The sequence below is a fragment of the Labeo rohita genome, chromosome 4, assembly GCF_022985175.1.
Source record: "Labeo rohita strain BAU-BD-2019 chromosome 4, IGBB_LRoh.1.0, whole genome shotgun sequence".
Taxonomy (NCBI): domain Eukaryota; kingdom Metazoa; phylum Chordata; class Actinopteri; order Cypriniformes; family Cyprinidae; genus Labeo; species Labeo rohita.
The window spans coordinates 31673942-31688992 of record NC_066872.1 but is presented as its reverse complement, the minus strand read 5'-3'; the positions used below and the strand labels follow the sequence as shown (position 1 = coordinate 31688992).

The 15051-nt window shown below is 33.2% G+C and overlaps 1 protein-coding gene and 1 long non-coding RNA gene across 24 annotated transcripts in view; one reads left to right on the top strand and one right to left on the bottom strand.

The window, feature by feature from the left end:
• Positions 1-12855, bottom strand: part of mybpc1 (myosin binding protein C1) — a 45330-nt gene extending 32475 nt beyond the window's left edge. For 11 of the 23 annotated variants that reach the window (XM_051107754.1, XM_051107755.1, XM_051107760.1 and 8 more), the window contains exons 1-4: positions 12645-12855; positions 5210-5227; positions 3246-3308; positions 2166-2441 (exon numbers count right to left, since the gene is read on the bottom strand). In XM_051107754.1, coding sequence (XP_050963711.1) covers positions 2166-2441; positions 3246-3308; positions 5210-5227; positions 12645-12666 — 379 coding nt within the window. In that variant the 5' untranslated portion in view covers positions 12667-12855. The remainder of the gene's footprint in view (positions 1-2165; positions 2442-3245; positions 3309-5209; positions 5228-12644) is intronic. The other 12 variants (XM_051107769.1, XM_051107768.1, XM_051107772.1 and 9 more) reach the window with 2 other exon arrangements.
• Positions 8312-12716, top strand: LOC127164104 (uncharacterized). The gene is made up of 3 exons (XR_007827596.1): positions 8312-8418; positions 11907-12060; positions 12588-12716. It is a non-coding gene; the product is annotated as an uncharacterized LOC127164104 (long non-coding RNA).
• Positions 12856-15051: the final 2196 nt, after the last annotated feature.

The window sequence follows — 15051 nt, the reverse complement described above, 5'->3', positions numbered from 1 at the left end:
CAAGTTGAACATCACTGATGGGTTCAACAAAGCAAAGTATGATGGGAAAAAAATGGTTATTAATGCTTCTGATGATATCAGTGATTAAGAAAGTTTTGTCCTAATTTCAACTTTTTTTGGCTCCACATGTACTTGACCCAAACTGTAAGCAACTTGCAGTGTTGGGGAGAAAGTAACTAAGCAATCTTACTAAAGTATGATTTTTTTAGCAGTTTATCAGTTCAGTTGTTTTTTTTTCCAGCAACAATTTATGTATTTTAAGAAAAAAAGAATATATATGTGACCCAGGACCAAAAAAAAAACAGTCATAACGGTAATTTTTTTTTAAATAAATGAGATGTATACATCATCTGAAAGCTGAATAAATAAGCTTTCCATTGATGTATGATTTGTTAGGATAGGACAATATTTGGCTAAACTCTGGAATCTGAGGGTGCAAAAAAATCAAAATACTGAGAAAATTGCCTATAAAGTTGTCCTAATCAATGCATATTACTAATCGCAAATTAAGTTTTGATATGTTTATGGTAGGAAATTTACAAAATATGTTCATGGAACGTGATCTTTACTTAATATCCTAATGATTTTTGGATATTTAATAAAGAATAAAAAGGCTAATATGGACAAAAAGGCTCCTTTAAGGTCACATTTCAGTTGACCAGATGAATACCACTCATCTCAAAAACCCCCATTTTTATATGTAAAGTACATTAATAATGGTTCGATGTGCATTTCTACAATTGGGTGTGTGTATGGTGCCTGCATTCATGCCAAAAATGATCAGTATGAAGACCACCGTAAAGAAAAAAAACTGAGTGCACCTTGAAACACTGTTATCTTTATGTAACTATTGCTTTGTTTTCCATATATTTTTTATTTATTTATTAGTTAAATTTAATGTCCTTTAACGTAACTTCTTAAAAGGATAGTTCACCCAAAAATGAAAATTACCCCACACTGTAAAAAATAAAAAACACAATTTGTTGAGTCAGCTTAAAATAATTTGTTGCCCTGCTGCCTTAAAATTTTAAGTTCAATCAACTAAAATAAGTTTAGTCAACTTGAAATGTTAAGTTGTACTAAGTAACAACTTAGATATTTGTGTTTGCTAAACTTAACAGATGGGTAAGTAACCCAGCTGCCTTAAAATTTTAAGTTGATTCAACTCAAATATCTAAGTTGTCACTTAGTATAATTTAACATTTCATGCTGAATAAACTTTTTTTAAGTTGACTGAACTTAAAATTTTAAGGTAGCCAGGTTACAAATTATTTTAAGTTGACTCAACAACTTGTTTTTTACAGTGCATGATTTACTCACCCTCAAGTCATTCTAAGTGTGTATGACTTTCTTCTTCCAGATGAATAAAATTATTAAGAGTTATATAAAAAATCCTCTTCCAAGCTTTATAATGGCAGTGAATGGCTGTTGAGATTTTGTAGTCCAATAAAGTGCATCCATCGTCATAAAAAGTACTCCACATGGCTCAGGGGGTCAAAAAGGCCCTCTGAAGTGAACTGATGTGTTTGATGCGCAATCTGTCATATGCGCGTTAACAAAGAGAGTGGTGGGTGACGTAGGATGTAGGCGAATGCAGAAACACACGGGAAAGAGTAAAACAAAACACTGGTCACAAAGTAGAAGTACAAAACAAGGATTTGTTAAAAAAAAAAAAAAAAAAAAAAAAAACAATTCGATATAAGCCAAGAGTAGACTGCTTTTCCTTTGATTACGCTATACCTACGTCCTACATCATCAGCTGGAACGACTCTTTCGTGAATGCAAGTGCGACAGTTAGCAGAAGCTAGAGATTATAGGTTGTAAAGTTTTAAATATGGATATTTTTGTTACACAAATGCATCGATTTACACCATAAGGCCTTTATTAACTCTCTGGAGCCGTGTGGTGCACTTTTTATGATAGATGCACTTTATTGGACTTCAAAGTCTCAACAGTCATTCAATGCCATTATAAAGCTTGGAAGAGCCATTTTTTGATGTAACTCAGATTGTATTCGTCTGAAAGAAGAGAATAATTTTTAACTATCCTTTTAAGTTATGATTCTCATTGTGTTAATGTAGCTTGTAGCGTTGTAAACTAGTTTCAAAGTAGTTTCCCCAACACTGACAAGTTGCTTTTGGAGTTTTACTCTTAGAAATACTTACCAGGAACTTTTGAGGTGCTGGGTTCCTCTTCTTTTACCTCAGTCACCTCGACACGCTTTTCAGCCTTTGTTGGCGCTGGTTCATTGTGCCCGTTCTCTACAGGCTCTGTCACTATTGGCTGTGGGTCTGTGACCTCACCCTCTACTGGCTCTAGTTCAGTCACCACAATTACTACAGGCTGTGGCTGAGGGGCCTCAGCAGCAGGTATGGGCACGGCTGCCTCTGGCTCTGTGGCAGTCACTATGGCCTCTGTGTCTTTGGTGGCCACTTTAGCCTCTGTACAGCAAACACAGCCAGGCTAGAGCAGCAAGACTTCAGGAAGCCATTTTCAACCCAAATGCTTGCACATGCACACACTCGCATAGATGTAAAGTGACTGGTAAAATAAGTGCATAACAAAAATTTGTCAAGTTTGCATGTGTGGTTTGATAAACATAGTTATTTAGATCAAATTTGATGGCATTTTATGCCAAGTCCATATGAAGATGATCACTTCAAACAGATGCCGTCACTGTACATCTATGAAAATGTAAATCCCAAAAGAAGCAAAGCACAACAGGCTCTGCAAGCATCTACTTGTGTATTATTAAAAATATTTAAAAATTCTATTAATTACTCATGTACGAAATGTCTAAAAGTGTTAAGTATATATGTGTGTTTGTGTGTGTATATGAGTCAACTTTATTTTGAAAGCACAGAAAACAGTTGATACCTGCACAGATGTTCTTTGCTTCTTTTCATATACTATACCTTCACATCAAACTTCTCCATATACAGATGTAAAAAAAAAAAAAAAAAAAAATCCCGCCATCCATTAACCATAATAAGCATTAGTACTGACGCAGGTGAGTTAAGGTGTGGGAATTCATTTGTGTATGTCAGTTTGAACCTTGTAAGTGTAGTTTGTGTGCTGATTTACCTGAACTGTTGTAGTAATTTGGTGAAAATCACAGTGGAACAAACACAAACACTCTCACACACGTGAGGTAAGAGTGCCGTGGGTAAAACTAAGAAGCGAAAGAAACCAAAGGGGGGGAATAAAGGAGCAGTGGGAAGGGGTACACATGGTTGAACACCTACCTTTCGGGGTAATCACAACCGAATTCTCAGATGGGCCGTCACCAGAGTCTGGGGCAACATTCTCTGAGTATGTGACAGACATAGCGGAAGAATGCAAGTGCCTCTTTCAAAGCATGAAGCGTCAGCAACACAAACAGACTCATACATATGCTGAAGGACAGGAGACGATACAATATACTTATTCACAGACACATATATACATTTATATACAGATATATATATATATAAATGTTATTACATACAGACACACACACACACACAGTGGGCCTCATTCATGAAACACAAGCGTAAGAAACTTCTGCTTGTCTTTCATTAAAGAAGTCCACTGTCAGGACAGAGGAAAATGGAGGAACTCCTCAAAACATTTCTGTTTTGAAGAGTGAAAGAAAATGAAATGATCTCTGAAGCGTGGACATCATTCAACTTTTTTTTCATGTGTGTCAATTACTTACATTGAGTTTCTTTCTATCACTGGCTGTAAATAGAACTAGTATAATACCAAATATCTCCAGATGGTACCCATGTGATAGGTAACCATAGTTGTACAAGCCAAAGCTTGATAAATTATGGATCTGAATCCACAAATCATTCTAGAACCTCAAATGAGAAGTATGTCAGTGTGTTGGTAACAGGCCTTAAATGTCATCTGAATCAGCAACCCATGATCAGCTGGACAGAATACAGGAATTCAGACCGTCTGGCTGATATCTGAAATAACAGCGATACTCATCTGGTGAGTACTTCACATTTGTGCCGCCGCTGTCGCAATGTTCGCACACCAGTGCCGTGCGTTTATGGCCTTATTAAATGTGTGGACTTTGTTGCTTAAAGCTGCAGTCCGTTAAGTTTGGACTCTTTGCCGCCATCTCTGTTTGAAAACCTGCAATTGCAGTTATTGGCAGAATTATCTTTTTTTACATTGGTTGTGCATCGGCACGGCTTCTCAGGGTGGATGAATGCGTGTGGGCTGTCAGTCAACGCACCAGTGTGGATATTTACAGATAGTACGTCTTGGAAGTATGTCCAAATTAAGAAGTTTCACCGGAAAACTACCTGACTAAGTAGGTAACATGTCTGCCAGTTTTGTTCTGACCAACTGAAAAAAAAAACGTTTATAGTCGTGCTGGTGATTAAATCTAAAGTTAGCTTAGATTATGTAACCTGTGTACTATAATTTCATAACATCGCTACTTTAACAGCTTATACTTATTATATATTACTAGACTATTAATTAAATAATAAGAATAAAGGCGAGGTCACATTTACCTGCCATTTGGCGAATTTTCACGGGCGAAAAATTTCAACATCTGGAATTTCACAAGAGGACGAAAGATTTCTCTGTGCACGAGTTGTTTAAATGGGTTTACCACATCGAACAACTGCTTGGTTAGACCATAACTTATTTGTAAACTTTGCTTAATACATCGCTACCTTATTTACGGTATTATTTACAGCTTATTTTTTTATGCCGTTGGCTGCCACTCGTTTCAAAATTCTGTTAGAACAGCTAACTGGCGCCATATTTTGACTCAAAACGCCCGGACTAGTACAAAATGCCATTGGATTACTAAATAATTTATAATATGGTAAGAATAACTGTTTTGATAGACTCTTAATCTTCCTTTTAAAGCATAAAATACATTGAGGCTAGATGAGAGTGAATATTTGAAAATGTATCCTATAAATATAAAGTGGATTGCAGCTGTTTGTTTAATATGTTGTAAAAATATGATGAGTTTTATTTCTTAGCGAAAGCTTTAAGATAATGCCACAAGTACAGTTTAGCAATCTGGTCATTATTGGAAAAGTTTTAGTGACTGGCTGACTGTAAATAAGTTAAATACTACATATATTTGTGTCTGAGTAGGTTTAACGATTTTTTTTATTTAACATTGTCCATTTACTCAGAAAAACCTGATCCAGGATGAGGCAAACAAGGCTATCTGAAGAAATTCACCACTCACCTTCAGGTTGGCCATCATCTGTCAGGAAAAAAGAAAAACAGCTCCATGAAGTTTCCTTTATTGTACGTAGTGAGGCTTTAAAATTGTCTAAAATATTAGTTGGTACTGTGGCCCCCCAAAATAACAAAGATGCTTGTGCTGTCTTTAGAATAAATGCCGGTTGGTTTCATATTTTGTTATTTAATACTCTGGATGCTTCTTTTTGGGCCACTGTATGGTTTGTATACAGAGCTATGAGTAGAGCTTTGTCTGTCTTTAAAGCGTTTTTTAGCTGGGTGTCAGTGTGCAGTTGTTAGTTGAGGTGCACATGTCTAGACATATAGCAAACAGTTTAAAGAGGCACATGTTGACAAAGCGTTACAGTAAACCCAGCAGAGCATGATGAAAGTGCTCTTACAGACCCTAGTAATGTGATTAGAGGAGTTAAACAAAAGCCTAACAAGATCAATGAGCGCATACATTCCTCGCTATGACAGGTCTAAAATAAACCAGCTGCTGTATTAATAGATTACCATCGCATGGACACGTGACAGGCACAAGACTCTTTTTTAGAGGAGACATAGCTTCAAATGATCTATCATCTTTAATTTATTTAAAAAGCCCTGATGTTAAATTTGTAGCTATAAACAGACAAACATGATATCATATGATGGGAAACCTGAACAGGTATTATAAGAATGAAAAATTAGACATCTTTAACATCTCAGTGGTTCCTGATAGAGAGCAGTGATATTAAATGGAGATGTTTGGAGTCTCCTGCTTCTCAGATTTACACCATTAAAATTTTTTTAATGAAATTAATACTTGTATTCAGCAAGGGATACATTCAGTTGATCAGGTGACAGTAAAGCAGTTTATGATGTTAAAAACTCATATTATTATTCATAAATGCTGCTCTTTTGAACTTTCTATTCATTAAAGAATCCTGTAAAAATGGTTTCCCCCCAAAATATTAAATGTTTTGCTTTTGAGCAGCAAATCAGCATATATATGAACATAGAATGTTTTCTGAAGGATCGTGTGACCCTAAAGACTGGAGTAATGATGCTGAAAATTCAGCTTTGCATCACATTTATAAATTAAATTTTAATATGTATTAGATCAGAACACACTTAGTTTGAATTGTAATAATATTTCACAGTATTGCTATTTTTACTGTATTTTTAATCAAATAAATGCAGCTTTTGTGAGCATAAGAGACCTCTTTTAAAAACATTTAAAAAATCTTAGCAACCCCAAACTTGCGAGAGTAATCTCGCATAATATAATCCAAACATTTCTCATCACATACTTCAGAGACCAAATTACTGTATTTTTGTCTGTGTCCCTGTTTTTTTCTATCTTTATATCTTCTAGGGAGGTTTAGAAGAAACATACGAGACCATGAGGAACTTGGACAATTACTGAGAGCTCCATTGGGTTTCCTGAACTCTTAAAGAGCAACCTTCGAGCATCAGACTTTCCTCTACACTATATACATGATGTAAATGTCAGCAGCTTTGTCTCTGCAACCCGCTTCTGTTGCCTTGGCACGGGCTGCTGTGAATTCTGTGAGGATGCCAGCCTAGGCCGATCATGGCACAAAAGGACCGTTTCATTCCTGCCCCCTACTGTCAGGAGCGCATGTAAGGAAGGCCAATGCGAACACCTGTGCGCTTCTGCTTGTTTAGCCTCTTGATATTTTTGACATCTCTCAGCTTTCAGCTCCCTCATTTTGTTCCCTCCCTGTCAGTCCGTCTCTCCTTCACTGGGTGTTTTCTACAGTTCTTTGTTGCTCAGTATAAATTCTGTTTGCATGCTCTGTAGCTTCATCATATACTATGTTGCATGTTTTCCTTGGTTATTGTTATATGGAGAGTAAAAGTACTCAAAAGTCTTGCCAAAATGCATGACCCTGGAGCACAAGACCAGTCATAAATAGCACGGGTATATTTGTAACAATAGCCAACAATCCATTGTATGGGTCAAAATGATTGATTTTTCTTTTATGCCAAAAGTCATCAGGATATTAAGTAAAGATCATGTTCCATGAAGATATATTGTAAATTTCCTACCATAAATGTATCAAAACTTAATTTCTGATTAGTAATATGTATTGCTAAGAACCTTATTTGGACAACGTTATTTTTTTTGCACCCTCAGATTCCATATTTTCAAATTGTTATATCTCAGTTAAATATTGCCCAATCCTAACAAACCATACATAAATAGAAAACTATTTCTTATTTATTCAGATGATGTATAAATCTCAATTTTAAAAACTGACCCTTATTTTTTTTGTCCAGGGTCACATATTTTATAATAGTAACAATAAACATGAAATTGTTGGAAATTAGATTTGGGACACAATTGTATCAGACTTTCAGCAAATGAATAAATAAATAAATAAAAACAAACATTTAGATGAACCTCTCATCTGATAGTAGGAATTAGATCACTAAAAATAATCATAATAATAATCATTATTAATGTAATGATTCCTCCACTAAGTACTATATAAGTATAACTACTATTAATTATTATTATAAATATTGATGTTATTGCATGTTATTTGGTTCTTTAAGACACCAAATTTTGCAATATTTTAAAAGTAATTAATGCATTTTTAATTATAATGTTTAACCTAATTATTTTCTGTCTTTTTTGTCATGTTGGTTGTTGTAAGAAAGTCACTATATAAATAATAATAAATATACTGAATATAAATAATTTAAATAAAAATATTTTTGCATGTGAATTAGTCTTTTAAGGCACTTACTCTAATTTTATTTATTTATTTATTTATTAATTTTTGTCCTGTCAATGTTGTTAGCAAAGCACTAATACTAATGTAACTAATAATAATAGTTATTAATCAAGCTCTCTTTTTTGCATGTGAATTAGCCTTTTGGGATTCCTAATTCTTTTAATCTCTCCTTCTTATTTATCTTGTACATGTTGTGAGAAAAGAAATTTAAAATTAGGATGTTATAGATTTTAATTAGTCTTTTGAGACACCTAATATCATTTTATCTCTCTATTTTTTTGTCTTGTGCATGATGCCACCCCACAGATCACATCTTTTGGACCCCTCTGCTCAGATTTGGCAATGACGTTGATCCTTCCAACCATTAAAGAGCCATTTATGTCACCGTCGAGCTGGCTGGTGTGGCATTCTGCCCGTTTCGAGATCCCCCTGGCTCATCCAGCAATAACGACAGTTCTGAAAGGTATTGTTTTCCCTCGCAGTGCAACACAACAGTATGCAGGTATGTTCAGCTGTCCCTACTGCTGCTGTGAGGACAGACAGGCTCATGTTGACTCCCCACACAAACGGTTGCTACTAGCCAGCCCTCCAATTTAATATATATAGAATTTAAACCTCATTTATTAAAAAAAAAAAACATTTTCAGTTAGATGCATTTCGTCTGACAAGTTAATGCACTGCCGGTAATTTTTTTTACTGTCATGACCAACATAGACTAAAAAAAGATTCATAATAGATTCCTAAGAAGAAGTGTATGAGAGCATGGATACATTTTTTGGTTCGAGAATGAATCTTTGTTAATTGTAAAACCGTAAAAAACAAAGTACTATTGTACGTGGAACCCGTGCTGGCGTAAAGAACAACAGGCATCAGAGAGCAGATGACAGCTTGAATGTGTTGTTTCTCTTGGTGTTGATTTGTGAGTGGATCCAACATGACAGAGCGACACTTTAACTTCTTTGACTGAGAAAAAGTGAGAGTGAAATAAACAGGGTCTAAAATTAACACTGACACAAGTAAAAGTTGCCAGTTGGCTGGTAACTGTATAAGGAACCACAACATAATACATGATAGTTAAAGTAATAGACATGTGTAATTAAAATAAATGGCATATGTATATATTATTGAAGCATTATTACTATATCAAGCTCTATTTTGCTATAAAACAACGCATACATGATAACTGCAAAGAAGTATTTATTTATAATAGTGTGTGAATGGAGCTACATTTGCTCCATTCACACTCCATTAGATGGTGAAAATTTAATTTTGGGTCCTGGATAAACGCCACCCCTTGTAACATAGGGTGGGTTTGACATGGGGGTTCTTTCACCTTTGACCTTATCTGTCAAAGGCCAGCTAATTATCCTGATTCGGCTCGAGGTAAACTTTCACTAACTTAAGATACCGAAGTTTGTTGTGTTTCCTTCCATTGTTGTTGCTATTTGTGATGCTGGCCTATGTGGATATAGGTCGTAACCTCCATCCTATCATATTATTTATCGCAGAGATCAAAGTTCAAACAAACAAGAGCTCAGGATTCTCAGCATGATAGAGACATATAGTCACTGGATGAAAGATAGGAGTAACAGAGAGAAGAGAGAGAGAGCGAGAGCAATGGGGATTAAAAGTCTGCTCATTCTGAACTATTCCAGGGGTCTGGAATCCAGTTCCCTGGGGGTCCAGCCCTGTTCATCCCTTATCCAGCCTTTTAAAGCCTGGAGTCAATGCTCTACGGCAACCCCAAACGGCCCCCCATCAGCTGTTCCCCCAAATTTATAGGAACAATCATTTTTTTTTCAAACAGACATGGTCACAATGTCTAATACTGTCTCTCTCAGGTTATTTATGGAAGGCATCTACTGTATATGGAATCCATTGTAATTAAATATTACAGTTGGCACATCATCTCAAACTATGTTTTCATCACACTAACCAATTAGAAGCCTCATTGTTTGCTGCTTAAAGGACATTTGCACTGCAAAATCATTTTCATAATCGTAATTTTTGTCGTTTATTGATAAAAAAAAGTGCTTTGCAATTAATCGCGATTAATCGCATTCAAAATAAAAGTTTTTCTTCATATAATATATTTGTACTGTGTATATTTATTATGTATATATGAAAGATATACACATACAGTATATATTTTGAAAATATTTACATTTATTTACACGTATATATATTTATATTCATATAATTGATATTATATGTAAATATATGTAATATATAAACATAATATTTTTCTTAACTATATACATGCATGTGTGTGTGTATTTATATGTACGTAATAAATATACACAGTACATACACATATAATATATTATGTGCACAAAAAACTTTTATTTTGGCCCTGCACTATAAAAAATATTAACCCCTTAACTGCCCCCCGTCTATTAACATAGACATGAAAGTTGAAGTAATTATTTAAAAAATGAAAATATTAAAAAGTTATAGAAGTTTAAATTTACTGTAAAGAATTTTCTATTTCTATTTTCTTTTATATGTAAAAATATTTTTATATATGAACTATTTTACAAAATAGTTTCTAATTCAAAATTGACTGTTTGCACTGTTAAATAATAAATAAATAATGCTGTCAAATGATTAATTGTGATTAATCGCATCCAAAATAAAAGTATTTGTTTCCATAATATGTGTGTATGTTATTTATTATGTATTAATAGACACACATGCATGTATATATTTAAGAAAAAAAAATCATGTTTATATATTAAATATATTTATATATAATATAAATTATATGAATATAAATTTATACATGTAAATTTTTTTAAATATATACTGTATGTGTGTGCATTTATATATACATAATAAATATATACAGTACATATACATATATTATGTAAACAAACGTTTATTTTAGAAGCGATTAATTGCGATTAATCGTGATTAATCATTTGACAGCACTTAAAATAAATAAATAAATAAATAAATAAAATAAAATAGTAAATTTGCTAGAAAAGCAAAATGGTAAGGTAAAGTTTGTTTTCAGAAAATAATTTTTAAATAAATTATTTTTCTCTTAACCCATTAGCAAATTGTTATTATTTTCTTGATTTAAACATCAATCTTGGTGTATTGAATTTTATTAGATTTAGGCTTAAAACATGTCAAATAAAAGCAGAAAAAATACATTGAATTGATATTTGTTATTTTAAATTAATTAATTTTAATTTAATTAATTAATTAAATTAATATTTAATATTTTAATATTTAATACATATGTTGAATCCTAATGTCTTATCCAGTTGTTTTCAGCTACATGTATTTAGTTTTAAAGGTGTATTTCACCCAAAAATGAAAATACTGTAACATAAAAGAAGATATTTTGAGGATTTATTTCTTTCTTTTGTGAAAGTGACAGTGAAAGTTTTAGGTGAACTAACCCTTTAAAAACCCTGGAAAGCAAGACAAAACACTGATTAAGAAAATGATATTATGTATGCTTCTTCTCCAAAATCTTTTCATTTAAAGCCAAAAAAAATCACAATCTACCCAATGGCATTTGCAACAGGCGTATCCGCAACCATGTGCCGAAATGGGTCACGCCACCTGCCTGTTTATGACCATGTTTATGAGCATAATCAAAATAGCTTCCACAAACATCAGTCTCCCAAATCCCCCACATTCTGCTTCATAATCCCCATTGTCCAAAGGTGGACGGATCCCATCCAGTCTGGATATGTTTAGAGGCCAATATTAAAATATGAGTCATCCTCAGAGGAAAGCCACAGCCTGACCAAAAATAACATTTAAATGTCACTGGTGCTTCACAAGTGATAAAATCTCATAAGAGCTGTTGTGCTCATGCATCTGAGAGATCTGCTGTCATACACTCCACGTAATAAAAATAATAATGATTCAATGTAAGTCAGTAAGAGCACACACACAATGCAGCATCCTCATACTTCTCCATCCATCCATTAGGCGGTGGAAGCTGATCTCTGTATCATCACCCCTGAAATATTCGTCCATCTGAAGGCGTAGCATCCCCACCGGGCCATCAGCATTGCATCATCCATCAGAAATGCCTCTGGCACCACAGTAAAGCTGGGCTCTACGACTTGAAACCCTGTGCCGGGTAAGTCAGCACCATTCCTTACCCAGAATCCCATATAGCTCAGCTGACTCTGCGCTGCTAATCGCCTTGACTATGCGCCATCCATCATAGCAACGGTCATGACAATAGTTGCTTTTTATACCATCCAAGTTGCTTGGATCACCTCATCATTGAGCACAATGTGAATTCCAAAGAGTTCCTGATGACCTGAGCTTTTTATGCCTGCTTGAGTCATTTTGTCCTTCTTATGCCTATAGGGATGATGCGAACTTCTTTACCTGCTTCTACATCTATCAAACACCTTCAACTAACATACATTATGTCTTGTAATATGTGCTTTTGTACATGTTTTGTAGATATGCAGTTGGACAAAGTCCTTGTTAGTGTTGGTTCAAACTCAGAATTAGGATTAAAAAAGATGAAGCAAACCAACAACACAGAGCTGCTAATTTGTTACAAGCATGTTTGTTAGTAATGTTGAGGCGATATCACTAACAAATGTTTTTTTGTACATCATTTTTCTCTACCTTTTGCTCCTTGATCAACAGATTCCCCCATCAGACTATGTAATCTGTGGCGTAATGATGGACAGAATTGGTTCTCACCTTTCTTTGTGGGCTCAGGCATGTTGAGCCGTTCTCCGGTGGACCGGGCACCAGTCGAAGGGGTTCAGAGGTGAGTCTGAGCTGCTACCAGTGTGTGTGGCAAGGGGTGTCCTTTAGCCAAGGGGTGTTATGATGGAGGAAAGCTGCACCAGAGAGTTTGGAAGTCAGTGAGGATGAGGGAACGCAGGAACGTGAAGGAGAAAGAAACAGATCTGGGGGTGATGAATAAATGGGGTTTATATAGCGCTCATCCTAGCCACTCCTCTCTATGTTTGATAATAGAGCCCAAAAAACATCCCTAACACCTCCCCCCCCTTCTCTCCTAAAGTCCGGGGGATTAGATGTGGCTCGCTGTGCCCTGTCTCCTCACCAGCTGGAGTCAGACAGCGAGAGGGGCTTTGGATAACGTTGCATTGCAGAAAAAAAGAAGGTATTTCTGTTGACAAGGTGGCATTGCTTTGAATATATCACAACGACTTCTGCAGGTTATTTTTATACAGAATACTTGACCCTTCATTCAAAATGGAATATATATATATATATATATATATAAATGTGCATAATTTGTAATGTTTTCATATTGTGTAAGAAATATATATTTAAAAATGTAGTAAAATAAAACACTTTATAGATACAAAACTCTTTACTATATATATATACATACATACATACATACACACACACACATATATATACAGAATTTATACTGAAATGATAAATAATGATAAATAAAAGATCTGTAAATTGAACAATTTATATATTTTATAATTTATAAAAATACAATTAACAAATAATAAATATAATAATACAATTTATTTACAACAGTGCATAGAATATGAATATATATATCCATACATTAGAATGTACATAAATTGTATTGTGCTTATCTTTCATAATGTAAAAATATAATAATATAATAATAATGTAAAAAGTATAATAATAAATTATATTAATAAAATGTAATAAAATAAAATATTCTAAATAAAAATTCTGTAAAATTTACAATTTATATATTTTATAATTTATAAACATATAATAATATAACAAATAATAAATATAATAATAATAATAAAAATAATTAACAGAAATGGATAGAAATGTGTATAATTTCCAATGTATATATTAATATAATATAATAAAATATAAAAAATATATAGATACAAAATCTGTAAAATTTCCAATGTATATATATTTTTAAATTTATATTAACAAATAATAAATATTATATAATAATAATAATACAATTTGTTAACAAAAATGCATAGAAATGTGTATAATTTACAACTGATATATTTCTATCATTTATATATATATATACATGTATATATAATGTACATAATTTGTATATGTCTTTTATAATTAAAAAACATATATATATATATATATATATATATATATATAAATAAAAAGTAATAAAATATAAAAATATATGAATAAAAAATCTGTACAATTTACAGTTTATATATCATATAATTTATAAAAAATATAATAATATAACAAATAATAAATATTCTATAATAATAAAAATAACATTTATAATTATGGTGTATAATTTACCATTTATATATTAATGTATAATAATATAATATAATATAATATAATATAAAATTAAACTTTTTTTATACTTTTTTTTTTTTAATGTTCTGCATGTATATATATATATATATATATACATATTCAAACTGCTCTTTCTTAGTCTGTAATCCTGCCATTGAGGTGTTTGTAATGAAGATACAACCCTGCCAGCGGGTGATGTGACATTGTAACCCATTTACTATGAACTCTGGCATGGCCTGTGTCAAGGGCATTCACTATAGGCTGAATGAAATAGATATTAGTAGGTGATGTTGTCGTCCAGGGGTTCCCAGTGTCTAAGCTCCGCCCTTTCGCTAGAAGGCCTCTGAGTGATATTTAGAGCTTAGTGAGGAAAAATAGGAAACATTTACTTCACCTTTCAGCCAAGTGCCAGAGATCATTTTGATCTAATGTGGATGACAGCCAGGAGCGGCGATCTGAACAACCAGGACTATAAATTCTGTTAAGATGCCTGAGCAATGGTTTTATACTCTATAATTAGAATGCAGCCTGAACTCTGGCATTTGACATAACTAGCATGGAAAGACGGTGGACCGTGGGATTGTTACCATTGTCAAGACTGTAATTATCCTGTTAACACTTTAATTCTCATTATAAATCAGGGTCCTGCTTCTTGCAGACATAACAGCAATTTACACAGTGAGGCCCCGAAGCTTTAATAGTTACAATAGTATGTAATTTATGATCTGTTTTAGAAACAACATATATCTCAAACAAGAAAGAAAGATTTTAAATTGATTTAAAACTAATATAGAAGTGTTGATTTGATCCAGATCTAATAATTTAATAAAATACTTTACATTTTAGAGAA